At 52.5% G+C, this 24,891-nt stretch overlaps 12 protein-coding genes across 12 annotated transcripts; 7 read left to right on the plus strand and 5 right to left on the minus strand.

Moving 5' to 3' along the window:
• Positions 1-2,962: 2,962 nt before the first annotated feature.
• On the minus strand, positions 2,963-4,144 carry N7468_008770 (BZIP transcription factor; the record flags this gene model as incomplete). Its single annotated transcript, XM_058478066.1, has 4 exons — positions 2,963-3,385; positions 3,448-3,719; positions 3,897-3,912; positions 4,091-4,144. The coding sequence occupies 4 exons, from the start codon at positions 4,142-4,144 to the stop codon at positions 2,963-2,965; spliced, it is 765 nt and encodes a 254-aa protein (XP_058326396.1).
• A 534-nt stretch (positions 4,145-4,678) lies between these two features.
• N7468_008771 (putative vesicle-mediated transport protein (Imh1)) lies at positions 4,679-8,636 on the minus strand (the record flags this gene model as incomplete). Its single annotated transcript, XM_058478067.1, has 5 exons — positions 4,679-4,724; positions 4,775-5,794; positions 5,881-7,780; positions 7,860-8,343; positions 8,397-8,636. 5 exons carry the CDS (start codon positions 8,634-8,636, stop codon positions 4,679-4,681), a joined length of 3,690 nt encoding a protein of 1,229 aa, XP_058326397.1.
• Positions 8,637-10,247: 1,611 nt separating this feature from the next.
• On the plus strand, positions 10,248-10,571 carry N7468_008772 (lysophospholipase NTE1; the record flags this gene model as incomplete). Its single annotated transcript, XM_058478068.1, has 1 exon — positions 10,248-10,571. One exon carries the CDS (start codon positions 10,248-10,250, stop codon positions 10,569-10,571), a length of 324 nt encoding a protein of 107 aa, XP_058326398.1.
• Positions 10,572-10,663: 92 nt separating this feature from the next.
• Positions 10,664-11,953, plus strand: N7468_008773 (Lysophospholipase nte1; the record flags this gene model as incomplete). The annotated part of the gene is made up of 1 exon (XM_058478069.1): positions 10,664-11,953. One exon carries the CDS (start codon positions 10,664-10,666, stop codon positions 11,951-11,953), a length of 1,290 nt encoding a protein of 429 aa, XP_058326399.1.
• Positions 11,954-12,078: 125 nt separating this feature from the next.
• Positions 12,079-13,170, plus strand: N7468_008774 (cyclic nucleotide-binding domain-containing protein; the record flags this gene model as incomplete). The annotated part of the gene is made up of 1 exon (XM_058478070.1): positions 12,079-13,170. One exon carries the CDS (start codon positions 12,079-12,081, stop codon positions 13,168-13,170), a length of 1,092 nt encoding a protein of 363 aa, XP_058326400.1.
• A 24-nt stretch (positions 13,171-13,194) lies between these two features.
• nte1 (lysophospholipase) lies at positions 13,195-14,828 on the plus strand (the record flags this gene model as incomplete). Its single annotated transcript, XM_058478071.1, has 2 exons — positions 13,195-13,439; positions 13,505-14,828. 2 exons carry the CDS (start codon positions 13,195-13,197, stop codon positions 14,826-14,828), a joined length of 1,569 nt encoding a protein of 522 aa, XP_058326401.1.
• A 689-nt stretch (positions 14,829-15,517) lies between these two features.
• Positions 15,518-16,350, minus strand: N7468_008776 (MARVEL domain-containing protein; the record flags this gene model as incomplete). The annotated part of the gene is made up of 4 exons (XM_058478072.1): positions 15,518-15,674; positions 15,780-15,908; positions 15,985-16,088; positions 16,204-16,350. 4 exons carry the CDS (start codon positions 16,348-16,350, stop codon positions 15,518-15,520), a joined length of 537 nt encoding a protein of 178 aa, XP_058326402.1.
• A 1,698-nt stretch (positions 16,351-18,048) lies between these two features.
• N7468_008777 (uncharacterized protein) lies at positions 18,049-18,354 on the plus strand (the record flags this gene model as incomplete). Its single annotated transcript, XM_058478073.1, has 1 exon — positions 18,049-18,354. The coding sequence occupies one exon, from the start codon at positions 18,049-18,051 to the stop codon at positions 18,352-18,354; it is 306 nt and encodes a 101-aa protein (XP_058326403.1).
• A 495-nt stretch (positions 18,355-18,849) lies between these two features.
• On the minus strand, positions 18,850-21,369 carry N7468_008778 (actin-related protein ARP5; the record flags this gene model as incomplete). The annotated part of the gene is made up of 5 exons (XM_058478074.1): positions 18,850-18,879; positions 18,938-19,714; positions 19,777-20,717; positions 20,782-21,102; positions 21,174-21,369. 5 exons carry the CDS (start codon positions 21,367-21,369, stop codon positions 18,850-18,852), a joined length of 2,265 nt encoding a protein of 754 aa, XP_058326404.1.
• A 373-nt stretch (positions 21,370-21,742) lies between these two features.
• On the minus strand, positions 21,743-22,332 carry N7468_008779 (DASH complex subunit DAD4; the record flags this gene model as incomplete). The annotated part of the gene is made up of 5 exons (XM_058478075.1): positions 21,743-21,780; positions 21,843-21,927; positions 21,980-22,024; positions 22,081-22,137; positions 22,207-22,332. 5 exons carry the CDS (start codon positions 22,330-22,332, stop codon positions 21,743-21,745), a joined length of 351 nt encoding a protein of 116 aa, XP_058326405.1.
• A 129-nt stretch (positions 22,333-22,461) lies between these two features.
• N7468_008780 (uncharacterized protein) lies at positions 22,462-23,028 on the plus strand (the record flags this gene model as incomplete). The annotated part of the gene is made up of 1 exon (XM_058478076.1): positions 22,462-23,028. One exon carries the CDS (start codon positions 22,462-22,464, stop codon positions 23,026-23,028), a length of 567 nt encoding a protein of 188 aa, XP_058326406.1.
• Positions 23,029-23,764: 736 nt separating this feature from the next.
• Positions 23,765-24,500, plus strand: N7468_008781 (uncharacterized protein; the record flags this gene model as incomplete). Its single annotated transcript, XM_058478077.1, has 5 exons — positions 23,765-23,795; positions 23,909-23,935; positions 24,001-24,049; positions 24,123-24,138; positions 24,204-24,500. The coding sequence occupies 5 exons, from the start codon at positions 23,765-23,767 to the stop codon at positions 24,498-24,500; spliced, it is 420 nt and encodes a 139-aa protein (XP_058326407.1).
• Between the last annotated feature and the right edge of the window lie 391 nt (positions 24,501-24,891).

Below are 24,891 nucleotides of genomic sequence, written 5' to 3' on the forward strand. Positions count from 1 at the left end.
TTCCAATTCACCGCCATCGTCGGCGCCCTACTCTCGGTAAATCATGCGGCGAAGTTGAGTTCCGACAGTGTCCTCGAAGGCGGATTCCGACGACCGCAATCGCGAGGAGCACTCGCAGCGCGTCTGAGAAGCTGCTGTATCCGGGGGGGGTTCTATGCTGCGTCGCCCGACCGACTTCCAGTGGCTCACAAGTCACGTAATGTCGTAATGTTGCCTCCGCACGGAATCGCGGTGGTTCGGATGTAACTCTTGGAGTTGGCGGACGAGACTTGGGACCTCGGGGGTGTTGTGCAAGAGGTCAAGCCATACAGGTCGAGCTGTACCGAGTCGAGGGAGAGAAGGAAACCTGCAAGGAGAGTTGTGGTTTCGGGCGAATTGGAGCGGGTCGAGGTGGCTGTCAAGGCGCAAAGGAGGCGGGTTCAGTGACGATAGAGATCCCGATTCTCCAATTTCTCCAGTATTTTTTTTTTTCTAATCCGGCGACTGCTCAGGAAAGGAATCCCCGGGTCCAGGACTTCCAGGATATCGAGAAAAATTCAAGGTACCAAAGGCATCGCGGGGCGAAGAAATCCCCGGACTACCGGTGTCGTTTAACTTTTTTTTTTTTTACTTTTTCGTTCTGGCCGTGCGCTAACCTGCAACGGGCAGCTGCCCACGGTTTCCTTGGAACGGCTGGGCGTTCGCCACTGGTTACGGATTCTTCCCATGAGGCTCAGAACAATAGCTGGGCCCAATGGCATCTGCTGTCAAAACCCTGTCATGCTGCGGCAAGGGTTCTATTTGTCATAGGCCACAGGAGCACCGTATCCCGCACAGGATCCTTAAAGCCCCTTCTACTTCAATGCCAGTCTTCATCCTGACATATGAGGATTACAAATGCATGCGCTCGATTCCAAGGTTGATATCCGGGGTACAATAAAACCCTCTAGGCTGCTTATGAGGAGAGGGGCAGGATTCGGCTCCTTATACTTAGCACGAACTAATAAGGACTAGTACCGGTAAGTGACGGTGTTTAGGTCAAGTGGCAACCCTGGAGACCCAAGACACCGGCAGACACTGGCAGACACTGGCAGACACTCCTGCGGGCTTTAGTGTAGACATCGCTCTGTTGGTGGCAGAACATCTACCCAACCTCTTACCCCTGAACTCGGACCAGCACGGGATGCACCCCGTCCTCGTGTTACAGCACGGGCCTTGACCCACAACCCCGTCCGTTTTCACAAAAACTTGCTCTGTGGCCTCGTTCCTGAACCCCATCGAACTGGTAGCAGCGTGGGTAATTCAAGGGATATGCATGGCCTCGGAGCTCGGAATCGCCGAAACCGTCCACAATAATTATAAACTCTTAGTGTGATTCTGGCTGATCCAACCCGCCTAGGCAGGCATTGGATCTGCTCAGGAAAAACTTTCGATATAGAAACCCGAGGCAGTCCTTAAGTAGGATGGACCTGGCCGGTCGGGCAAACGGCGGACTACACGTCCCTACGAGGGCAACCCGGATCTTCTAGAGTGGCTTTAGGATGCAAGCCCCACGCTCGATCGCATAAGAGCGCCTCTCAGAGCGTTCACCGAAAGTAAATGACCTGCCTAGCCCATGCCAATGTCTAGCCCATCGAAGAAGAGGAAATATGAATCGGGTGCCGGTGAATCGAGCTCTAGACTGGGCGGGAAGTCAAACTCCGGGGAAATGCGAAAATCCGCGGGGACAGCCCCTTGCTGGCCGTGACCTGCGAATTCAAATCGCAGATCCATTCGTTCCTGTAGATGGGTAGATCACGCATCTTCTAGCTTTCATACATTTAACCCCGAATTGTAATCAAGTCCCCCTAACTAAACATCCATCCCATAAAACATCGATACCCCGCATCATGACCACAAGCAATAGCTTTGATTCCGTGGTCGTCGGGAGAATGCCTCCTTCTGATATTCAGCTTCCGTTACTCAGTCTTCAGCTCTGACGTGCTGCTAAGTGACCCGCGGACGCAACATTGCTATCCAACTCCGATGACTACGGACAATGGGCATTGCTGATTGATAATGAGACGGGTGACGACAGATGCAAACGCAGTTCAAAGACCTCGAGACCTTCGAAGGGTCGAACTGAGATCCTGAGTATGCCGTCCGCAATCACAAGACCATGGAACCGAGGGAGACTTCCGCATCAGATATGCAAAGGAGGGGGATGTGGATCTGCCGCGAACGGGCGTCGAACCACCGCTGCTGAGCTGCTAGTCGGGCAGAGGGGCTCCAGAATTCCATTATTCAGGTGATTCAAAACATCCCAGCACTTGGACAAGGCGTCAGAGACGATTTTCTCGCAGCTTCGGGGTTCTTACGCGTAACACCGAGACCTTGGACACATGAGCAAGCTGCCAGCATATCCCATTCTTGCAGGTAGTGGTATGGCGTATAGGCAGGGTCTGTATAGTTGGATCAATTTTCTTCAACACTGCTTCCATAAGCCCAGTCGCAGAAGTGAACAGCAGACAGGCTTTTGAAAGCAAAAAAAACCTTGTAAGACCGCATCCTGGAAAGAGGAGCGCTTGGATGATCTCTTCGATCCACAGGGGCACGATGCGCCACTCTTCATAGAACAGGCGAGTTGGAACGGAAGCCTGGAACCATAACACCAAGATTACAATTGATGAGTCCGAATTCGAAGACTAAACTATTGTATGAAACATCGAGACGGAGGTTATTTCGTACCGAAGACGCCGGTTCCTCTTGGATAAGATATAGAAAAGGAACCCAAAACATAGAGCCGCCAGAACATCAGAACGCGCCGCACTCCATCACTAACAGGCAAGGGAAAATAGCAAAGCTCAAAGCAGAGGTCAAGACAGATGGATAGATCGTTAATAGAGCCTTTAAAGCCCACGAAATCGAAGGGGATATCCGTACAGCGGCAAGAAAGGTTAGGGCAGGGAATCAAAATCGACTGCTAGATAGGACTGTGGGGAACTTAAGCTATCGGGAGACCATGTGGGACGGTCCCGTCCTGCTTCGCTATGCCTCCGGCCGCTTGGTTCTCGTCGCTTCGGCCTCGCTTGTTCTGCTGGAAACCGTCTAGCCCCGCAACGGCGATTCGGTTCAAGGAGTTCAGGTCCTCGTTCATCGAGGCAGCATGTTGGGTTGGCTGAGCCGTGGCAGTCGGGGGCATATTGCCCATGTTGATGTCATGGCGGTGGTTCAAGTCAATGTTAGGGGGCAGGTCAGGAATCTCAGCTTGCGCATCCATAAGGCGAGACTGCAAAGTGATAATGTGATCACGGAGAGAGTAATTCTCATTCAGAAGTTTAGCATTATTGTCTCGCAACTCTTGAATACTGCGGTTCTCATCTTCGAGCTTGCGGATGTATGTCTCCTTACGCTGACGGAATGCACGCTAGGGGTGGGAGGTTTAGCAAGGCCATCGACGAAACACCCTGGAAGAGAAGAGAGACTTACTTGAGCAGCACGATTCTGCGCGGCGCGCTTGGAAGTCGAGAGTTCGCGCTTGCCGTATGACTTGGCACTTTCAGCTTCAGGCGAAGCCTGCTGGGGCTGGGTTGGGGTATGCGGGGGAGCACTCAGCATAGAGGCCGCGCCAGAGATAGCAGGGTCGATGTTAGGCTGGTCACGAGGGCTAGTTGCGTTGGCGCCTAAATGGTGCTGAGGCACCGCATTGCCTTGCGGGCGCTGCATGTGCTGCTGCGCAGCAAGCAGTTGGTCATGGAGGACTATGACTCAATGTTAGTAGGAGCTCGTCAACGCGCCACAAAGATGGCAAATGCGCTTTCCCCCGTTTCAAGAGGCGACAAGGATTGGGGAATTAAACAAGTGACGCATGCGACGAGTTCATAAAGAGTTGCGACGCGAGAACATTACTACGGTGCGTCTGGGGTAGTTTCTCTTACCCTGGTCAGCGTGGTCCTATCGATACGAGTTAGCACCGAAATCACGCCACCAGCCGGCCGGCACACGCGGAAAGGGAAACAGTGTTTGGCGACGCGTCAAGATCATGAGAAACGAATCTGCTCATGTCTATCACGATCCGCATACCCCGTATGATGACAAATCCAGTGATGAATGGACCCGATATGGTACATACCTGAGCAGAAGATTGCATGGTGAGATGGTGTCCTGGAGCCAGGACAGGTTGCATGGAAATGAGGAAGGTGTCTAGAGCACCTGTAGTACAAGGCAATGATTTAGAATCACTACCCTTGCCTCCCAAAATGGTAATTTCGCGATCTAAATCGAGTTGTATGAGTGTTTTGGAGATTGAGTAGGTAAGCGAGATTATTCAGACAGGCGCGGACCCGGGTGGATGAGTCTCTTTGCCGGACCAACTATACTCCGCCCCGGTATTTCCGTAAATGAAGGCGGACAATAGCGGCAGATCTGTTTCCGTGCAGCCTAAAACGGTGAGGCCACAATGGACTAATCTGTAGTCACGTGCCGACTTGGTCGGTCAGCGAGTGTATAATTACCTAGGTAAATGATTCAATGCTTCGATCTCCATGTGGCTTACTATCTCTTGTACACAAAGCATCATAGAATTTATAAATGACACGTAATCTCTTTACAACGAGCTTGCAATAGATAGTATAGCCACTCCGATAATATACATGCAATAAAAAGAATAGAAAGTTACCAAACCGGCCCCACTGGACCAAAGAATTCTGTGGTAGTTTCATTACTTAGAAGACATAATGGCCGACATCCACTTCTGCTCGTCGTTTCTGTTCCAGTTAGCATTGACGTGTTGTCCTGTATTACGAGGGGGACGAACCTGTCGAAATGAAGCAGCATGCCCAACACGGGGATAAGCTGCTTTTGGTAGTTCTTGTCTCTTTGCTCCATGAATTGAAGCAAGACGTTCTTCAAGTACATGTAGTCAATGGACTGAGTACTAGCTCCTCCGGCCGAAGGAGCCTCACCCGGACGGGATCCACTCCGGTCTTGGGGAGAAGGCGAAACAGGACCACGGCGGGAACCAGAGTCCATAGATGAACGCGAAGACTGGCGGCCAGAAACATCCAGCCCACGCAGACGGACATCTTCGCCGAGTGTTTTGTGGGACCGGCGCAGTTTCTCGAGCCGGTTGTTGGTCTCTTCCACGGAGCGACGAAGCTCGGCCTTCTCCTTTTCAAGGTCACGGACCTGTTTCTCGCTCCCATCGAGTTGCTCACGCAGAATGGACATGGCCTCCCGAACCTCGGTGAGCTCTTGAGTCGATCGTTCCGAAAGCGCCTCCAACTCATCACGACGGCGGCGCCAATCCTTCTGGGAACGTTCCAGATCTTCTTTGTCCTCTTCGGCGGTGCGCAATGCTCGTTCTGCCTCGCGCACTTTCGCCTTGAGATCTTCTACTTCTCGAGCTCGGCGACGAGCTTGAGTGCTAGCCTCATCCTCGGCACGATCCCGCTCTTCAACCGCTGCCTCCATGCGCTCTTTAAAATCTCGGACCTTGGCCTCGGCCCGACCCTCGATATCATTCAGCAGACGGCGCATGGTCTCTCCTTCACGAGTGCGTTCGCTGAGGAGACGATGCGCATCGGCGAGCTCCTCCTCTAAGCTGTCACACTTCTCCCGCGCTTCCTTCATCTGCATCGCCATCTCAGCGGTCTGGTCCCGCATGTTGTTCATCAAACTCTGGGCGCTGGCATGCTGCGCGGTCTTGAGCTGCATCTCCTCTCGGAGGCTAGACAGGTCTTTGTTCAACTGGGAGATCTGTTCTTCTAGGTCGCGGATCTTAGCGCGGGAGTTCTTGAGCCCATCCTGGGCCTTGTTGAGGTCACTGCTCATTTTTCTTTGGCATTGATAGCATCTTGCTTCCGAGCCTCGGCCGCTCGTAGATTGGATTGCGCAACGCTGAGGTTTTCCTCAGCCTTCAACCGACTATCGGTCTCCTGTCGGATCTTCTTGTTCAGAGTACTGATTTCCGAGTCTCGTTCTGAGATTTTGCCCTTGGAAGACTTCAGCTCCGCTCGCAAATCCTCGTGCTTAGTCTCCAGAGTTCTCAATTCACTATTCTTAGCGGCGAGCGTATCCTTCAATGACTTGAGCTCTGAGGATTCAGCCCGTAAGTTCCGCAGCTCGGGCTGGATCCTTTGAAGGGTTTCACGAAGGTCCGTGAGGTCCTTGAATCGCGTAGTGGCCAATTGCTGTGCAGCGGAGAGGTCCGTCTCCAGAGTGGCCGCTCGTACCTTGAGTCCCTCGAATTCCTCCTTGAGAGAGTTATGTGTCTTCTCCGAGTCGGCACTGCTTGATTCAGTGCTCGTTCGAAGGTCAACAAGCTCCTTCTCCAGTCTGCTAATGGTCTCTTCGAGCGCAGACTTCTCAGCAGATAGCACCTTGATCTTATCTTTTGACTCCACGTGCTCTTGTCCGACATTGACAAGATCCTCTCGCAGAGACTCAATCTCTTCCTTTAGGTCCTCTTCGCCCTTCAGCTTTGCGCTCAACCTATCAATTGCTGACTCCTTCTCAGACAACTGTTGAGTCAGCGAATCGATTCTCTGTTTCAATTCGCTCACTTCCGCAGCAGGAACTGAATCTGCTGCAGACTCCTCTTTCTTTGCGGGCTGTTCCGCGGGAGTTGGTTCAGCTGGCTTCACTGGGTCTTCAGCAGCCTTGCCACCCTTCTTCTTTTTCTTGTTCTTCTTCTTGCCACCGCCCGTGCTCGCCCCTGTATTTCCACCTGCAGTAGATTGCGCATCATCATCGGGGATAGTAACAATAGGCTCAGGCTCCTTACCCGCAGGGGTCGGTGCAGGGGCTATGCTGTTGCGAATGGTGTCAAAATCGGCGGTGTGTCCTGCAGACACAGACTCTTTGGCGGCCTTCCAGGCATCGTTGCCTTTCAGACCCTCATCCACAAAGTCAACCAGCTTTTGAAGCTGGGTCGAGCGTTCAGCTTTCTGACTGACCTCGGCCTTCAGGTCTGTCAAGGAAGACTCGGCGTCTCTCAGCTGGGATCGAAGATTGTCTACAAGAGTTTGAAGGACACCCATCTTCTGCTCACTAGCTTCCCTTTCCTTGGTGATCTTTTCGAGCTGTTCAGCAGCCTGGGAGCCCGAGCTGTCCTTCTCAGCTTCATCAAGCTGGGTGCGCAACTTCTCGATCTCTTTGTTCTTTGTCGCGAGCTCCTCCTTGACCTGGTCGAGAGATATAGTAGCAGCTTCGAGGTCGCTTGTGGTTTTCTCAGACAAAGCTTTCGATTGGGCGAGTTCCGTGCCGTGGGCGGTACGCAAGTTGTCCAGTTCGCCCTCCAGCTTGTCCTTGGCGTCACGCAGCTCGACTAACTCCCGCGTAGCAGTTTCCAAGTTCTGAGCCATACCTTCTGTCGACTCTCGCGTGACTGACAAGTCACGCTTGAGCTTTTCAACTTCGGAAGTCAGGCTGTCGACCTCGTCTTGCTTTTCCTTCAATTCACCCTCCAGTCGCGGAACCTCATTATCAAATGAGAAGAATTCCTCACTGGCGTCCTTCTTCTCGTCAGGCGGAGTTGTCTGCTTTGCCTCCGCTTGCTTCTTCAGGCCAGTAACCTCGTCCAGTGCATCCTTTGCGGATTTTTGAGCTTCGTCCGCCTTTTTCTTGAAGTCGTCTCGCTCGGTCGTTACACGCTTGAGTTCCTCTAGAACCATATCACTCTTGAGCGACATCTGATTCAAGTACTCCGTGAAAGCCTTAGGTTCGCCAATAGAGGTGAGCGGTGTGTTCTCGCGAAGGGCAGCTTCGAAGGGTTCGATTGAGAGTACGCGCGAGTGCGCCGTTCGGTATGCTTTGAGAAGCTCTGGAAGAGAAGCCATGTCAGCCTTGCTATTCGAGTTCCACCGTGCGGAAGGGATCTATTCCGAAGGTCTGCATCGTACCATGATACCGTGACTCCAATTTATCAAGCCTCCTTAATCTTGCCTTGACATCTGAGGGAAGCTCTTGCGGTGCCGCTTCACCCGATTCTCCTGAAGTAGCAGGTGCAGATGCGTCTTTCTCCTTCCCCTTTCCCTTCTCTTTCTCCGGCGCATCAGCCGCAGGCTCAGTAGTGGATGTCGATGCATCGGTCTCCTTGCGGTCGGCGGCTTCCGTGGTGTCAGGAGACTCTTTCGCACCGGACTCCGGGGTCTCTACACGGGGCGTGGTAACCCGGCTTGACTCATCGTCATCCCCAATGGCGAACTCCGCCTCAAACTCTTTCGGGTCGGGGCCGCGAACGGGGGTGCCACTTGTCGGAGTACGTGGCGGGCGACGGCTGGCCGGAGGACGACGATTTGAGTTGGATCGAGAAAGGTTCTCCTGGGCAGTTTTCTGGCGGGCCTGTTCCTCTGCGATGCGCGAGTCGATGGCGTCGCGGAGGCGCTGTGTAGAGCATTAGCATAACATTCGTGGGAGTGGTGCGTGGTCATGCGAACCCCAGACCCCAGAACGGCGGAATAGAGGAGATTGCGGAGGAAGGGGAGCGCACCTGGAACATGGCCGCAACAGGTCACTGGGCTATTACCAGCGACTTTTGAAGAACAGCCTTTCAACGGTAAGTTAGGGAACGTGGAAATGACGAGAGAGAAGATGTAAGCAGATTTGGACGCCGTTCGATGTTTTGGCCGCAGCCAAGACTCGGAAGCGGAGTCCCGGTGCAGCCCTATCCCCTTCATGTCTTTCTGCGAGACAGAAGCGCCATTGATGTTCAATGATATATTGCATGGTTCAAGATGTCTGTATACCTAAGTAGACTCTCATTTCAAACTAGTTCAATCTTGTGAAACTTTCAGGCATATTTGTACTCTTTTCATGTTTAGTGTCGCTCATAACATTAGAAAGGTGTTAACATATTTAGAACCACGGGAGCGCTAAACCCACATTGAAGGCAGAACTATCCGAGTCCTCAGCAGTACGAATTCGAGTCCGAGTCCGAGTACGAATCGTAGCTCCAAGTTAAGTTGAATTCCTTGGTTTAAAAAGCACTAGCCAAAGCAAGAGTTGCTCTACCTAAAGCCGTAGAGTAAGTAGTACTAACAGGCCTGAATATCAATCTTATCGCCTGCTAGTAGCCACGATGGTAGCTTGCCGAACCCTGGATCCATAAGACCTTCAGTACTTCTGTCAAAGTCAAATCTTGATGGGAGGACACATTGAAATCCCAAAGTTCAAACATCGGATATACTGGTGGAACTATGGAAGAGACTATTCAAATTTCGGAGTCTGACCCTCAAAGATGCTGTTAATGAGAGATTTTCCCACGATTCGTGCTCGAATTTACAATCCTAACAAAGTTCGAACGGGGAAAGGGACTTGCTGGAGCTTTCATCCCAGATCACCACTACAGATAAAGGACGGGAACAAGTGCAGGCTAAGCTTCTAGGTTGACGGCATTGAGAAAGTATACCATGGTTTAGGATTCAGCTAGGTATTCTACCTAGATACTGAGCAGTATTCAGGTGGGGTGTCAACTTTGAATGCGCGCGCAGGCCACTACATAACTCACTGAAGTGCCTGAAGATCATTAGGATACTAACAGGTACAGATAGGCGACATAGATTGGTGAGGCTTGTTTTGTCCTCCCGAACTAGTGAGCTACTGTGTGCGTGTCCACTTCCATGGTTCCAAGGTTCTCCATATTATGACGTACGCCCATGGGGTTGAAATTCGTGGGAATGTACGCTGCACAGTACCAGCTTGCTCCAATAGCATGCAAAATAGCAACTTGGAAATGGCATTTGAATGCTATTACTGTAGACCATGTAGAATATGCCCAATGCGCGCCAGTAATATGGACTTTTGGTTGGTTCGCGGGATCAGCTTGTCCCGAGTAACAGCCGCGTCTCCGCCACGTTCCCCCTTCAATCGTTGGAAATCCCCCCGTTCTCCCACCTGGTACATTTATGATTAGCTTTGCTCTGGCGAAAGATCGACATGGATATGACCTGGACGAGTAACGGCGTCTATCAATACGCAGAAGACCTGCGTAAAAGACCTGACGTTGGTTGACCATTGGCATTCGTCCATTCAGCGGGCACATGTTACCCACCTGCTGCAACCCCGTTAGCGTCCGCCAGCACCTTCGTTCCTAAACCCTCGCATCCTTCCACTCTCTGATGCCAGGGCCCGCACGTTCCCCATACCATGCCCACCTGGACTCGAAGATTCCATTTTGACCTGTCCTGAGCCCCTCTTTGGCCATTCCTGGGCTCTGGTTGGACCGCTGGACCAAAAGTGATCCAGGCGGAGCTGCCCATGTTCCAGTCGGAACGAAACCCACTCGCATTATGCCGAATTTGGCACCGTCTCTGGCTCTGGGCCTAACGGCCTTACCTAGTTCTTTCACCTCGTCGCCCACAAGCGCTGCTACCGCAGTCCTCTCCCCCTCTCCCCCGCCTCTCCTTCCGCCGACTCCTGCAACCATGGCGGGGTGGTTCGGCTGGGTGTTGACCTTCGTCTTCCAGGTCATCCCGCGTTGTCTATACTGGCTCATCGCGTTCACGACCATTACCTTGCCCACATGGCTGTTCACGCTCTTCTCTATGAGCCTGACATTCACCATGAACTTCACCACACTGTACGCTTCCGCGGCTTCTGGTCCAATGACGTAGCTAACCCATTGCTTCCTTTCCCTCATAGCTTGCTGATTGCCCTAGCCCTCGTCTCGACGGTGAGCTGGTTTATTCGGTATCGATTCTTGAATATGTACAGTCGCCTGCCACCAGAGCCCCCGCGAAAAGAAGCCCAGATCGACCTGTTCCCCGATATCCAAGATGGGGATTCGAAGCCGGGTCTCGCCAACTACCTCGACGAGTTCCTAAGTGCTATCAAAGTATTTGGGTACTTGGAACGGCCTGTATTCCACGAATTGACTCGCACAATGCAGACCAGGAAGCTCATTGCTGGTGAAACACTCATGCTCGAGGAAGAAAAGGGATTTTGCTTAGTGGTGGATGGGTTGGTCCAGATCTTCGTCAAGTCCACTCGCGAAGGCAAGCCAAGCTCAGATGATGGCGTGCATCTCGATGACCAGACTTCTGAGGACGAGGAGAACAACTTGCATGGCCATCAGGGCTACCAGCTATTGACCGAGGTGAAGAACGGCGCCTCGATGTCTTCCTTGTTCTCCATTCTGTCCTTGTTTACTGAAGACGTCCAGCTACGCAACATCCACCCTTCTAGCTCTAGCACTTCGATTGCTGATCAGGTCCATACCCCCATATTGAGCCCAGGTGCTGAGATGATGGGCAGCCCTATGTCCGCCGCTGCAAAGGAGGGTCCAGAATCAACGCCTGGGTCTCCTGGCCAGGGTACAGGTTTACCGGCGGTGCCCCCTTTACACTTAGATGATAGTCATGCTACACAGGACCCGCAAACGCCCAACCATCGCCACTCACGCAAAAAGCGGCGGAAGTCGGTGCATCCGGACATTGTTGCAAGAGCAACAGTGGATACCACCATCGCGATCATCCCAGCCAGCGCCTTCCGGCGGCTTACCAGAGTTTACCCACGAGCTACCTCTCACATCGTGCAGGTGATTCTCACTCGTCTGCAGCGAGTAACCTTTTCAACCGCACATTCCTATCTAGGTCTAACTAGCGACGTCCTGGGAATCGAACGACAGATCGCCAAGTTCACAACATGGGACCTACCTAATGATCTGCGGGGCGGTGCGTTGGACCGCCTCAAGAACAAATTTATGCAGGAGAGAGACCGTATTGGTCCCGAAGAAGTTGGGAAAGGGATTGCCCTCCATAATCCTTCCGTAGGACGACGTAGAAGGTCCAGCAGCTCCCTTCGCAAAGACGCTGTGTTACAGGCTCGCGTGAATGGCCGAGGCCACCCGCTTGCAGTGACCCCTCAAAGGCCAGCCAATATCCAGACCGAGCGTGACACCGGCGGCGTTAGCCCCGGGGATCTTCTCTCTACCATCCAACTGTCTCGGTTTGGCCCTCGCTTTGATACTCCGGGACCTAAAGTTCATTCCCCTTGACCGAGCGGGAGCGACCCCCGTTTCAATCCCTCGCGGACCTGGGGAACAACCCCATTTCACCATTCCAAAGGAAACAGTCTGTCGATGAAGAAACACTGTTCCGAGAATCCATCTTGGATTGTATTATGAAGGGGATTGGACTAACAGATAGCTCGCGCGACTCGCTCCGGAAGCCCAGCCATGTGTCCGGCGATCTTTCTCCTAAGTTACTCTCGTATGACTCTCGACGACAAAAGGCTGTCTTCTCCAATGCGTTTGGATTCATCGATCCGTACGAGGGGTCGGGAGAAGGCGAGACTGACTCGATGATGTCCATGTCCGTGACAAGTGCTGGCGGAACGTCCCCTGTCGTAAACCTCCGCGAGGAATTGCGCCATGACATCGAAGTAGTATACTTCCCCCAGGGCTCTGTCCTTGTGGAACAAGGTGAGCGACACCCGGGTCTGTACTATGTGATTGATGGATTCTTGGATGTGGGAATTCCCGTAAATGAGAGTGGCGAAGACTTGGTTGGCGCCTCACGCCCGTCCGGGTCCACCGCTCAAGAAGAACTCTTCCCAAAACTGCGACGTACAGCAACCAGTTCTTCAAGGGTGCCCGGCGCGTCAGGGTCCAATGATGGCCGCCGAAAGGGACAGTCACGCAAGTCTCTGTATTTGATTAAGCCAGGAGGCGTACAGGGCTACGTCGGTGCCCTCGCATCCTATCGTTCCTACACTGATGTTGTAGCGAAAACGGATGTCTACGTGGGCTTTTTACCACGCTCTTCCCTGGAGCGTATTGCGGACCGCTACCCGATTGCCCTGCTTACCCTGGCTAAACGCTTGACCCGCCTTCTCCCCCGATTGCTTCTGCACATCGACTTCGCTCTTGAATGGGTGCAAGTGAATGCCGGCGGGGTCATCTACCACCAGGGCGATGAGAGTGACGCGATCTACCTGGTTCTCAATGGACGTCTGAGGTCCGTACACGAAGGACCAGATGGGAAGATGACGGTGGTTGGAGAGCACGGCCAAGGCGAGAGTGTTGGCGAACTTGAAGTGATGACCGAATCCACCCGCCCATCCACTCTGCATGCGATCCGAGACACCGAGCTCGCCAAATTCCCGCGTTCTCTCTTCAATAGCCTTGCGCAAGAACACCCGGGGATCACCATTCAGGTTTCGAAGCTGATCGCCCAGCGTATGCGAGACCTCGTGGAGCACCCACTGTCCTGAGACAGGGGACTTGAACCTGGTGCGATGAGTGGTGTGCAATCAGCGACGTCGACGGTCAATATTCGCACCGTGGCTATTCTTCCCGTGACGGCCGGTGTCCCGGTTGTGGAATTTGGCCATCGGTTGCTCAACGCACTTCATCAGATCGGCGTGACTCGCGGTGTCACTTCGCTCAATCAAGCGGCTATTTTGAACCATCTCGGCCGGCACGCCTTCAGCAAGATGGGCAAACTCAAGCTCTCCCAGTATCTAGCAGACCTCGAAGAGAAGTATGGCTTGGTTTTGTATATTGCTGATACCAATGTCAACGCCCTTGGACGCAGACTTGCATTAGCCAAGCTGACACAATTTTGCTGGTTGGCTTGGCGGAGTCGTCGGCGGGGATTGGCGAATACGAGCGATTCCTGCTTGGTATGAAAACCACCGCTCGCAAGGAGCTGGTGTTATTGCACGCGGAGCGGTACTGCCCTCCTGGCCTGACTCGCACATGGCTGAAGAATCGTCTGTGGATCAATGGCGGCCACCATCATATCCAGATGGCGTTCCGTCTAACCACAGAACCATCCCATCCGCAGACCAAGAAATTTGGTACTGCGCTCAAGCAACGCGTGCAAATTCTGCAAGCAGAGATTCAGAAATACACCTCTCGTCGCATCCAGCAGACTCCTCTTTACTCCCCTGAAACCCCCTTCAAAGGGGATTTCCATCGGCTTGCGCGTCGCCTCTGCGGGAAGTCTGTTGGCCTGGTCCTTGGTGGTGGAGGAGCGCGAGGCATTGCCCATGTGGGTGTGATCAAGGCCCTGGAAGAAGCCGGAATCCCGATTGATATTATCGGCGGGACCTCAATCGGCTCCTTCATTGGAGCGCTCTATGCCCGCGATGCCGATGTTGTGCCTATGTACGGCCGGGCCAAGAAATTTTCTGGCCGCATGGGTAGTATGTGGCGATTTGCCCTGGACTTGACGTACCCCACGGTGTCGTACACAACGGGCCACGAGTTCAACCGGGGGATTTTCAAAACCTTTGGCGACAGTCAAATCGAGGATTTCTGGCTCGAGTTCTACTGCAACACCACCAACATCAGCAAATCGCGAATCGAGTACCATTCTTCCGGCTATGTATGGCGTTACGTGCGCGCCTCCATGTCCTTGGCAGGCTTGATCCCTCCCATTTGCGATGAAGGCAGTATGCTGCTGGACGGGGGCTACATTGATAACCTCACGGTGGCCCACATGAAGAGCCTCGGCGCGGATGTCATCTTCGCCGTGGACGTAGGATCGCTCGATGACAACACGCCTCAACAATTCGGTGACTCTCTCTCCGGCTTTTGGGCCACCATCAACCGCTGGAACCCGTTCTCCTCCATTCCCAACCCGCCTACCCTTGGTGAGATTCAGGCCCGTCTTGCCTACGTTTCTTCTATCGACAACCTCGAGCGCGCCAAGAATATGAGTGGCTGCTTGTACATGCGTCCGCCGATTGATCCCTATGGCACGTTGGAATTTGGCCGATTCGATGAGATCTACCAGGTCGGCTATGCGTACGGAAAGGAGTTCTTGAATCGTCTCAAGAATGAGGGCTCGCTGCCCATCCCCGAAGAGACGGAGGAGAAGCGGAAATTACAGCGCACCATGGCCCCCCGACGGGCCAGCATATAGCTTCTTATCGGAGCGTACCATTTTTTTTTTTTCGGTTCATTGGATATATCTTACCCCATGCATCTGGGGTGTAGCTTATCCCCTGCATCTCGGGTGTAACGATTCAGCTTAAGCGGGATCCGAGTAGTTTAGTAGGTATGTGGTCTGACGTGTAGTAAACGCGCCCGCATGTATTTGAAATGTATATAGAATAAACGCTAGAATCCCCCGAAGCAAAAAAGCAAAAAGACAACAAAAATAGCTGAATTGATGACGTCTGCGGTATGCCATTTTTACTACCGATAACGTAGCACAAGATACGCGTGATGTAATCGCCAATCACTCCGGCTGTTCGGAATCTCCCCATCTGCTGAACACCGGCAACCAACCTCTTCTTAAAACCATCGCGTACATTGGCACAGCCAGCTTAAATTTTCTACAATATACTCAAGAAGAAAGACATTGATCTCAGACTCAGAATCACATTAACACATTAAAGTAGATATAGGAAACCGCCGAACATCCATCCAAAACATATGTGCACAGATATTAAAACATCAGGTTCGTATCACCAGGATCGCACAAGAATCACTCGAAGCCTCCAGGTTCCCCCTCTCAATACAAGATTGGGGAAACTGGATTCTTATGGTTCTCACCAGACCACAGTTGGCACCACGTGTATATTAGAATCCACCATCCATAGCGTCATCTTAGACGGTAGCAGCCGGCTGTTCGGCAGCGGGAGCGGGAGCATCCAAGGGAGCGCGAGTCCCGTCGTGCTTCTCATGGACAGGGCCGGAAGAATTTTCCTTCCGATAAGCCCAGAGACTGGCAACCTCGATGAAAGCACCGAAAAAGGTGAAGATGCTGATTAGAGAGTTAGCTCCATGGTCCCATACAGGAGGGCCGTGCGCCGTGGCCCGAACTTGGGCGGGCACTGGGGTGGAAAAGGGGGTGGGACAGAAAACTTACAATGCCAGGAAGATGAAAGCTTCGTTGGCCTTCTTCTTGCTGCAGCTTGCACCGGGTGGGGCGCGGGCGTCGCACAGGAAGTGGTTCTTGTCGTAGTCTTGGGCGGCGAAGATGAAGGCAGTTAACCAGCTGGAGAGAAAAGTTAGCAATTGAGTTTTTTTTTCTTTGCATACCTTCTCATAGGGTAAGGGGGAGAGGTTCTTACAGGTAAGAGAATACCACGTCAATCAGAAGGACGAACTTGCTCAAGGCGGAGGGCAGGAAGGGCGAGACGAAAGCTGGGAGGAAGAAGGCTACCGACAAAACGGACTGATTCGAAAGTTAGCAGTGAACGATATAAAAATCGGGGATACATGCTGGCCTGGCTTGCCCGGTCGACAGCAAATATCTGCCAAGGAGAGGGGGGGGGTAGTAGGGAACGTACAATAACTTCCTGATAGATGATGTGCTGTCCATGGGGCCCCTTAGCGATAAAGTACGAGGTGATACCCATGACAATGACAGCGCTAGACCATTGGAAGCACCGCGTGCATAGCTGGAGAGGGCGGGCGACCGCACTTATGAACCCCATGATGAGCTTGGAGTATAAGATATGCCTTGATTCACCGAAATGGAAGTAGTATAAGACCTCGAAGATTTGATACTAGGATTGATGGAAGGCTTCCACTGCAGGAGGGTTCGAATGGCTCGGAGAATGCTCTGGAGATTATCACTACACAACCACGAGGGATTATGAAGGCTATTATATAGCTTTCTATGAAGCTACCGAACCCTCCAGGGAGTCCCGGTCTTGCCGGACAAGCCTGGGGACGCCAATCAGCGATGTAGAACTCTATGGAAAGTTCCTCCGAATGCGGAAGTAAAGTAAACAGCGAGTGGAATGTCGTTGGTCCGACGTCATTCGCAACTCAGAAAAGCTTTGCAGCATAGCAAAAGCGTTGCCAAGAATCGCCTAGCCCAATTTTCATGCCTCATGCCAAGGATCTCCGGCTCTGAAAATTGGGCTGATCCCTTAGGTGTACCCTCTTGGATTGGCTCGATTGTCCTACCACGACCTAGCAAGACTCAGACGGCAGCATACTCCGTACATCCGGCTTGAAGAGATTCCATAACCAAGGCTAACCAAGGCTAGGAAATTCGCTGTATCAGACAAGAGCTATGATCGGCATGGCCTGACCTCGTGCGCTAGAGCTCTAAGGACTTTCAACGAGTCACGCCTTCCACCCCCCCCCCGCTCTTGAATCCGATCGAGCCGGCGCTACTGTGTTGGGCTCTGCGGGACTCTGCGCTATGATGTCCCGATGAGAGCACCTCTGGCTTGTCATTGCACAACGTGACTGGAATGATTTCATCGACTAAGCTCTGCCGTGCCACGCTACGGGGCAGAGGGCCCTTCCCAGGGTACCGACCCAACGGTGGCCCCACAGGGCTAGCACCTGGAAAACATATCCCGTCCCAGATATTCCGAACTACACGTTTTTCTCCCATGCGCGCATCGCGTCGCAGCTCTTCGGGAGAGGTGGGAAGCGTAGAATTATTCGCGGGGATAAGATATGGAGTTTCGCGCTTGGCCCAGGTATGCCGGGAGCACGGCTGGATGGTCGAACATGTCGAAAACCCTAGAATGATCGACGTATGCGTTAGTGAGGTAATATCAAACCTTAAGGCTGAAGAAGGGCCGAAAAAAACTGTGGGCCCAAGGATAAGCGGTCGATCCCGAATCACATAGGGCGCTCCCCACTTATTGGGTGATGCCGAGCTACTAGCGGTGGTGGGCCCTGCTCTCCTTGGGCCCTCGGCCCTGTTTTCTTGCTCCTGTGGCGTGACGCGGGTCTGTATGATTAGCTGATTCTCATGGCGCGCTGTTGGATCTCAGACTCTTTAGAGGTGATCCGGGTGACCTGGTGACCCTCGCGCTCTTCCGCAGCGCGCCGATGCTCGACTCCGCAGAAAGAAAGAAAAATCCTGTCAGGCTCATGCCGGATATCGTCTGAACCCTGAAAATTTCCCCATTAGTAAGATCGCTGCGACCAGCCCTGGATCAGGTTCCGACTACGTGGTTTGGTTGATTCGGTCATAGGCCCAGACGGAGAGCAGAATGGGATTTTACACAGCGTAGAAGCTGGTCAAGCGGCCCAACTGCCGTCATTTCAGCCGTTGATTACCTGCATCTGCAGGTACCATTGCTCTGCCCACTTTACATCCGAGGGTGACTGTGCCCGGATCCTGTCCGGACAAGGTTGTTGTCCCGATTTTCGGCGGCCCCTGAATGCCGAAACGCTTTGTATCAGCCCATGGGCCAGCTCTATCGGGTCTTCATGCCAATGGAACCGGTTCGGACAGCGGTGAGCTGTGTGTATACATCAGTCGGCCAGAGGTGCGCGCAGCGGAGAGGCCTACTAAGTTCCAGCGAAGTCTCGCTCGAACAGAAAGCGCGAATACCCAATTCTGGGAGACATTTGCACTTGGATGGTTGAATTCGATGAAAGCCTGGATCTTCCAAAGCAGCGGCAATGCCCCCAATGGGGTAATGGTTGCTCCTCCTAACCGGTTTCAAGTTCTTGGATCATACTAGTATCAGATCACCTCAGACTGTAAGCTCCGTCGCGTCAAGGCGAAAGCGTTAAGAACAGGTTTTCAAACATGGCGGAGGTCTGAATGAAGAGCTTCTGTAGTGAGCTAAGAGACATCTTCCTTGAAGTCAACAGCATTCTCAACTCTCGCACTAGCGTCACAGAATTTTGAATACTTTGACGCTCCTGCTATGGGTCATGCCGTTCAGGATGGTATCCAAAGATATACAACGGGAAGTGGCCTCCAGCAACGACTAGGACAGTGTTACAAGGGGGAACAGCCCTCACAAGATACGAGTACAGATCCCCTAGCGGACCTCCTTTGAGTCATTGGCTACATCATGATCATGCCTCTTACGATAAAAACCAGGCCGAGTGTCGGACAAGACTGCTATATTAAACCCATGAGAAGCGTATCAAGAACATGCTATCCACCCTGACCGGCCCCTGCAACGGTTGACTCCATGGCGCCTGAGTTATTTTATTCAAGACTGTATCTACAAGGACGCATTGCCGAGGTCGTGCTCCTATAGAAAATGGGTTGTTAGCACCGTGGCAGCGCGCTGAGAGGTCTCAGAGACAAACCTTGATGTATTCGCTGCCCTTTTCCAGGTATTCCTGGCGTGTCACAGACGACTTTCTAAAGTCAGACCCGGAAGCCCACTGTGCGGCACCTTTCCAAGCATCGAGGACCGGGTCGGCTGCATGCCGCACGCGTAGCTCAGCTTCCACGGGCAGAAAGCCTCGGATCTCGTTGCGGAAGCGCTCCTCAAAGCCAGAGAACAAAGTATTACCGCCCGTTAGAAAGACATCTTTGAGAAGACGAGAGCGGTCCTGGGTACTCGAGAATCGTTGGTTGACAATGTCTGCAGCAATCTCAATGAGTCCGGCTTGATCAACGCCGGCAATAGAAGGCTTGAATACGACCTCGGGCACACGGATGCGCTCCACGTTGAGGTGCAGTTGATGTGCCTCCCGCTGGCTCTCCGGGTCAAAGGGCCATGGACCACGGAGGAACGCATGGACGAGACTTTTAGTCCAGTCCGACTGAGCAGCGAGAGTGTGGTTCTCCGTGAATTCCGGATCGTATTGCAGGAGCTCTTGTTCCACGCCGTTCAGCAGCTCGCCAAGGTCTTCCTCCTCTTCATCGTCACTCTGCTCGTCCTTTGCGACACTGCGGTACACACCCCAGTCTTCATCATTCGCACCAAAGTCGTCGTCGTCTCCTCCACGTCGACGCTTCTTGGGACCATCCGAGGCTAGATTGGCCAAGGTCTTCATTCGCATCTGGGAAGCAAGAGACTTTCGGTTGCCGAGGTCTGCCTTCAGGCGGTCACGGTCCTTGATTCTCTGCAGGAGAGCCTGAGTATTTTGATTTAGTACCACATCAAGACAAAAAGAAAAAGGCTGTCAAATCAATTTACCTGGCGATTGTTCCGTCGCTCGGCAATCCAGCTCTCAAAGTCATTCTCCCGCTTCTCGCGATCAAGGCGCTCTTCTTCTTCTTTCTCAGCTTTGGCGCGTTCCTTTTCAGCTTTGGCACGTGCCCGTGCCTCCACGTTGGACTTCATCAGACGCTGGTGGCGTTTCTCTTTCAATCCATTCTCATCCAGTTGCTCATCAGGGATATCAAGGAGAGGGAAAGACATTTCCTCTGTTTGCTCTTCCGTTTCCTCGATGCCAAGATCACGATTGCGCGAGCGCTTGATAGATTTCTCCAAATCACGAATCATCCGTTCGAGATGAGCTTCATCTTTGAGGTCTTCGGCTTCCAAGACTCGCCGAATCTCTTTCTTGGTCTCGGATGCCAACCTTTGCTGAAGATCCTTCCAATACTCCAGCTCTTGCTCCTTCTTGACAAGCTTCTCGAGCCGCATCTTCGCCGCTTGTTCTTGGAGACGGCGACCGCTTTCCTTCTTGCGTTCGGCGATCCGAGCGAGCTCCTCCTCAGTTTTCTCGACCACGACATGCTCCGTGAACGGGTATTGGATGATACGGTCTCGGTCCTCGAGGCCAGTCCACTCTAGATACCCGCCAAGCTCACGGTCGTAGTCTTGCGAGACGTAGCAGTGTTTTTGTACCAGATCCTCCATCTGGTTCTCTGTCATCCGAGCGGGGAAGGTTGGATACTTCAGTTTCATCAGTTTCATCAGGTATTCCGCGCTTTGGAGACCACCCCAGTTCAGTCGGGAGCAGTTGTTCAGAAGGGGCTTCGAATCGAGAACAGGGATGACGTGGGTTGACGTATGCGACGAGGAGACGACCAGGCCATCGGTTCCCTTATTATACCGGTATGCGAACAGCGAGTCGATTCCGTAGGTCACAGATGGAGCCCCGTAACATTCGAAGAGAATCTCGTTCATCACTGGGAGGGTGGAGGGTATTAGTCGTGGTGATCCGGTATACCAATAATTGAAGGATGGTCTTACTCTTTCGCGGGTAGCTCAGGTTTGCGATGGGCTCGGTCATGAGAATTGACCTATCCACGCTGCCGTTGGAGCCGTCCACGCCGAGCTTGAGAAACACATAGTCCAAGACGCCCTCCATGACATCCCAATTACCGACCACGCTCGAACCAGGATCAAAGGCATACCGCAGCTGGCCTCTGGTAGTAGCATCGACATAAGCGTCGTATCCAATGAAGTGGCATTGGCGACCGAGCTTACGATCGCGGTAACGGCTCATGACGGGAGGCAAGATGAATCGTGGGCTTTTGTCAAAAGACCAGCCGGCCTTGACGAGATGGGAGCCTTTAGGAGGAGCAAAACTGTTCAGTAAAAATCGCAAGAGAGGCGCCAGGGATCATTCTTGTCAATCTCACCATTGTCAATGACGATCGCGCTGGTATCTGCATGGGCTTTGCTTTGCTCGAAGCCGTCTGGTTGTGGAGGCTGGTAACCCTTGAACGGAAAGTCCTGAACGAGATAAGGCTCAGGGACAGGCTTCTCAACACGTCTCTCGGACGAATTGGCAGCAAGATGACCCGGCTGGAGGGTCTGCACGGAGGTAATGGTCATGGTGATGTGCGCGGTTGCGCAAAGCAGGAGCTTCGGGGTCGGTGATCAGGTTTCTAAAGGAGGGTGGAGGGCATGGCAAGAAAATCAAAGCTGGAAGTCGCGCAAGCGCGGATGATGAGCTGTATATACCCAGTGCATACGCCGACCTTTGGAAGGGGCAGAGTGAAGCAACTGCGGAGCCGCTGGCTCGTTTGGGGATCGAAGGTTCTCCGCCAAGAATTACTTATCGATAGTGAAGGCGGTTGTCCATGTGACTTCTACGTTGAGATATGAAATTGTGTCAACTGGAAACAAGTCTAACTCCTGGTATTTTGTCGGCGCTCATTATAACATCTTATCATGGTATTAGCTGGTCATCCCCACTAGAACTTTCTCAAGATGATGATTCAGGCTCTTTCAGGTTCTCCGTAGCTGCAATGGAATCAGCAAGAGGACTAGCTGAGTTCGAGGAGTTCGACAAGGAAGAAACTCACCTTCCAGATGAAATAGAACATTCGACTGGTAGTTCTTGAACATCTGGGCGACCAGTTCCACGTTCATGTTCTGGATGTTGACCTCCTATGCTGTTGTCAATAAGAGTCCCGAGTCGGGAGAAGCGGGGGAATATTACCTGGAGGCTTTTGTTCATGGCCATGACAGCCTCGTTCAGCTTCTCCTTTAACAAATGTCAGCGCGTGTTTCTGAGCCCCGAGGGCCTCCAAGGCAACATACCACATTCGTGATAATGCGCGAGAGCAGCACCGTTTGCTGGTGCTCGTGGGGACTCTCCTGTGCAGTTGTTAGAGGCAATTCCAAAATTATCTATATCAGCAAAGATAAAGGGGAAGGATATCCTACCATCATGCACAGCGTTAGAGCAGTCCAGAACTGTGTGTTTGACCGAGTAGTGTGGGGGGGGGTGTTGGTGGTTTTGTTTGGGTCATGTGAGTCCGAGATCCGCGCCAAGATGTCCTTTGAAGTCATGATCTCCAGCCAGTGATGGTCCAGCGTCTTAAGAACGGAGTTCCAATTGTAACCACACCCTCTCATACTTATATATCCCTTCTTCGACCCCAACTATCTCTCCTCGTTACTATCACCATTATCTGCATCATGCCTCCCCCAGCACCTGCCAACGATGAGTCGCACCAGCTCCTTCTCAATGAACTGGACATTGCCAACCTCCACAAGCCCTTCCGCAACCCCCATTGGAAGCCGTCCCAGCGTCGAAACAAGAACTTGAAGCAAATTATCTCCGAAAGTGCTCGCAAAGAAGCCTCGGTGCTCGCCACCCAGGCAAACTCCGGCGCAACCACTCCTGGGGCATCTTTCCCTGGCAGCACCAATGGAGCCCAGACACCTGCCGAGGGATCTGACAGGACGCCAAATTTGGCACAGGCAGCCCAAAGCCTGTCTACCCTTGTTCTCGAAAAGAATGCCCGCGCAGGACACCTGTCGGGCCCCGCGGTAACCTATACCAACATCGAGTCTGCCCCTTCGCTCAACCCGGCTCACCAGCGCCATTATTGCGATATTACCGGTCTCTCTGGTCCATACACCGATCCTAAGACGCGGCTGCGATACCATAACAAGGAAATATTCGGAGTGATCCGGTCTCTCGCTCAAGGGGTTCCTGAAAGCTACCTGGAGGCTCGCGGTGCTCACACTATCCTCAAATAGACGAGCATTTGAATATCCGCAGCGAATCCCGCCTACCGGCGATCTTTACATTCATACAACCGTCTGTGGATCTTATGATTATTCGATTACTCGCATGGGATTCAACCGGACAAAAAAAAACCAGCGTCCATCTACGTATGAAGATTATACAGGAATGTCCGACCAACACAGTCAAGCCCTTTCCATCCCACCTGCCCCTTTCGAGACAGGCTCAAGAAAACGCTCCGGCTTATTCGTGACCGTGGCTATTCTTCGCCTTGTGCAAAGCACTCGACTATTACCGAAACTCCAAGGGAGAGAGCATCAGTTACAACACCATGAGGGTGTTGTCGTCGCGGCGTGTTTCAAACAAAAAAGTTGCAATTTGCGTCCGAGGTTCTAGGGTAGGATCAAGGGAGGAAGGTACTAGCCTCCTCTTTTCCGGAGGGATAGCTTGATCATAAGGGCAGAATTGATTTAATCAAGACAGTTTCAACATTTCACTGTATTTGGCCAAACCAATCCATCCAGTAGACCCGTAGGCCTCTCATCCACGCAGAAAAGAGAGAAAATGAGAGAATCCCGCTTTAGTGCCGCTTAAAGCCAGCCCGCCGACCGCCTTCGGTGGCGGGCAGAACACGAATTTCTGTTTACGGGGAACGGGGGGGGACCCTTCCCAATTATTATTTTTCATATCACCTGTTCAGTTTTTTTTTTATTCTTTTTTAGGGAAAAGCCTTGCGCTGCGGTAATCAAAATGCCTGGCATGTGGCTTTCAGAAAACCAGAGTGAGTTCTCCTTTTATGGGCAGCCGAAGCCGTGATCGCGCGACACAGCGCATCGCAAACATGCTGGAGGAAGCGAGATGAAAAAAAATGACTGACTGACTCGGTTCGCGCAGAGTATGGAGTTATCTTCTGTTCCGCTGGTATGAGAAATCCCATGAATCATTTCGTGCCAATGGCAGCGCGCCAACAGTACCCGGTTGTATAGGTGGCTTGTTCTTCTTTGGTGGTGTGCTCATGTTTTTCGATCGGTCATTGTAAGTGTCTGGCCTTTTCGCGCAAAGATCCAAATATTTTTCATGACTATATACTAACAGCGCTTATGATCAGACTTGCTATGGGAAATGTACGCTATTCCACTCCTAGTCCCTGGTTACCAACCATAGCAAGGCCGCAGACTCACCTCACTAGATCCTCTTCATCATCGGCCTTACCCTAATCATCGGCGTCCAAAAAACCATCGCATTCTTCACTCGTCCTCAGAAACTCAAGGGAACCGCCGCTTTCTCGGCGGGAATCATTCTCATCCTCCTCCGCTGGCCTTTGATTGGCTTCTTGGTCGAACTATACGGACTGTTCATTCTGTTCGGCGACTTCCTCGTCACCATTGGCCAATTCGCCGGGAACGTACCAGTCGTGGGTCCGTATATCCAGCGCGGACTTGAGATCCTTGCAGGCGGCCGAAGCAACGCTGAGTTGCCCGTATAGCCTCGCGCGGTTATCCAGCCTCTCGCTTCGCTAGCGGGGGCGCCACATCGAGACCGTTTGCTCCTCTGTACGGCCGCCTGCTAGCCGTTGTGAGGCTACTTGATTATTTGCAGCGCTTGCGCGAGGAGCTGAGATGACACGATATTGTCTATGTCTAGAATATCATGTAATTACTAATGACTTTTCCTTCTCTCATTCGTCCCGAACAACTTGCTTGGCGTCTGCATGGCGCATAGCAGCGCTAGAACGGACATAGAACGAATTCAACATCACTTTTCAGGGGAAAAAAGATATATCTACTGTGGCTGCTTGAGGCCTTATGATATCAAGCAGGGTAATCCACATGCCGGACCAAGAGACTCGATTGTGGCCGAACTCGCTCGAAGCAACT

Source organism: Penicillium chermesinum (assembly GCF_028974085.1).
Source record: "Penicillium chermesinum strain IBT 19713 chromosome Unknown utg000007l:1.0-2695246.0:1.0-2697696.0, whole genome shotgun sequence".
Taxonomy (NCBI): Eukaryota; Fungi; Ascomycota; class Eurotiomycetes; order Eurotiales; family Aspergillaceae; genus Penicillium; species Penicillium chermesinum.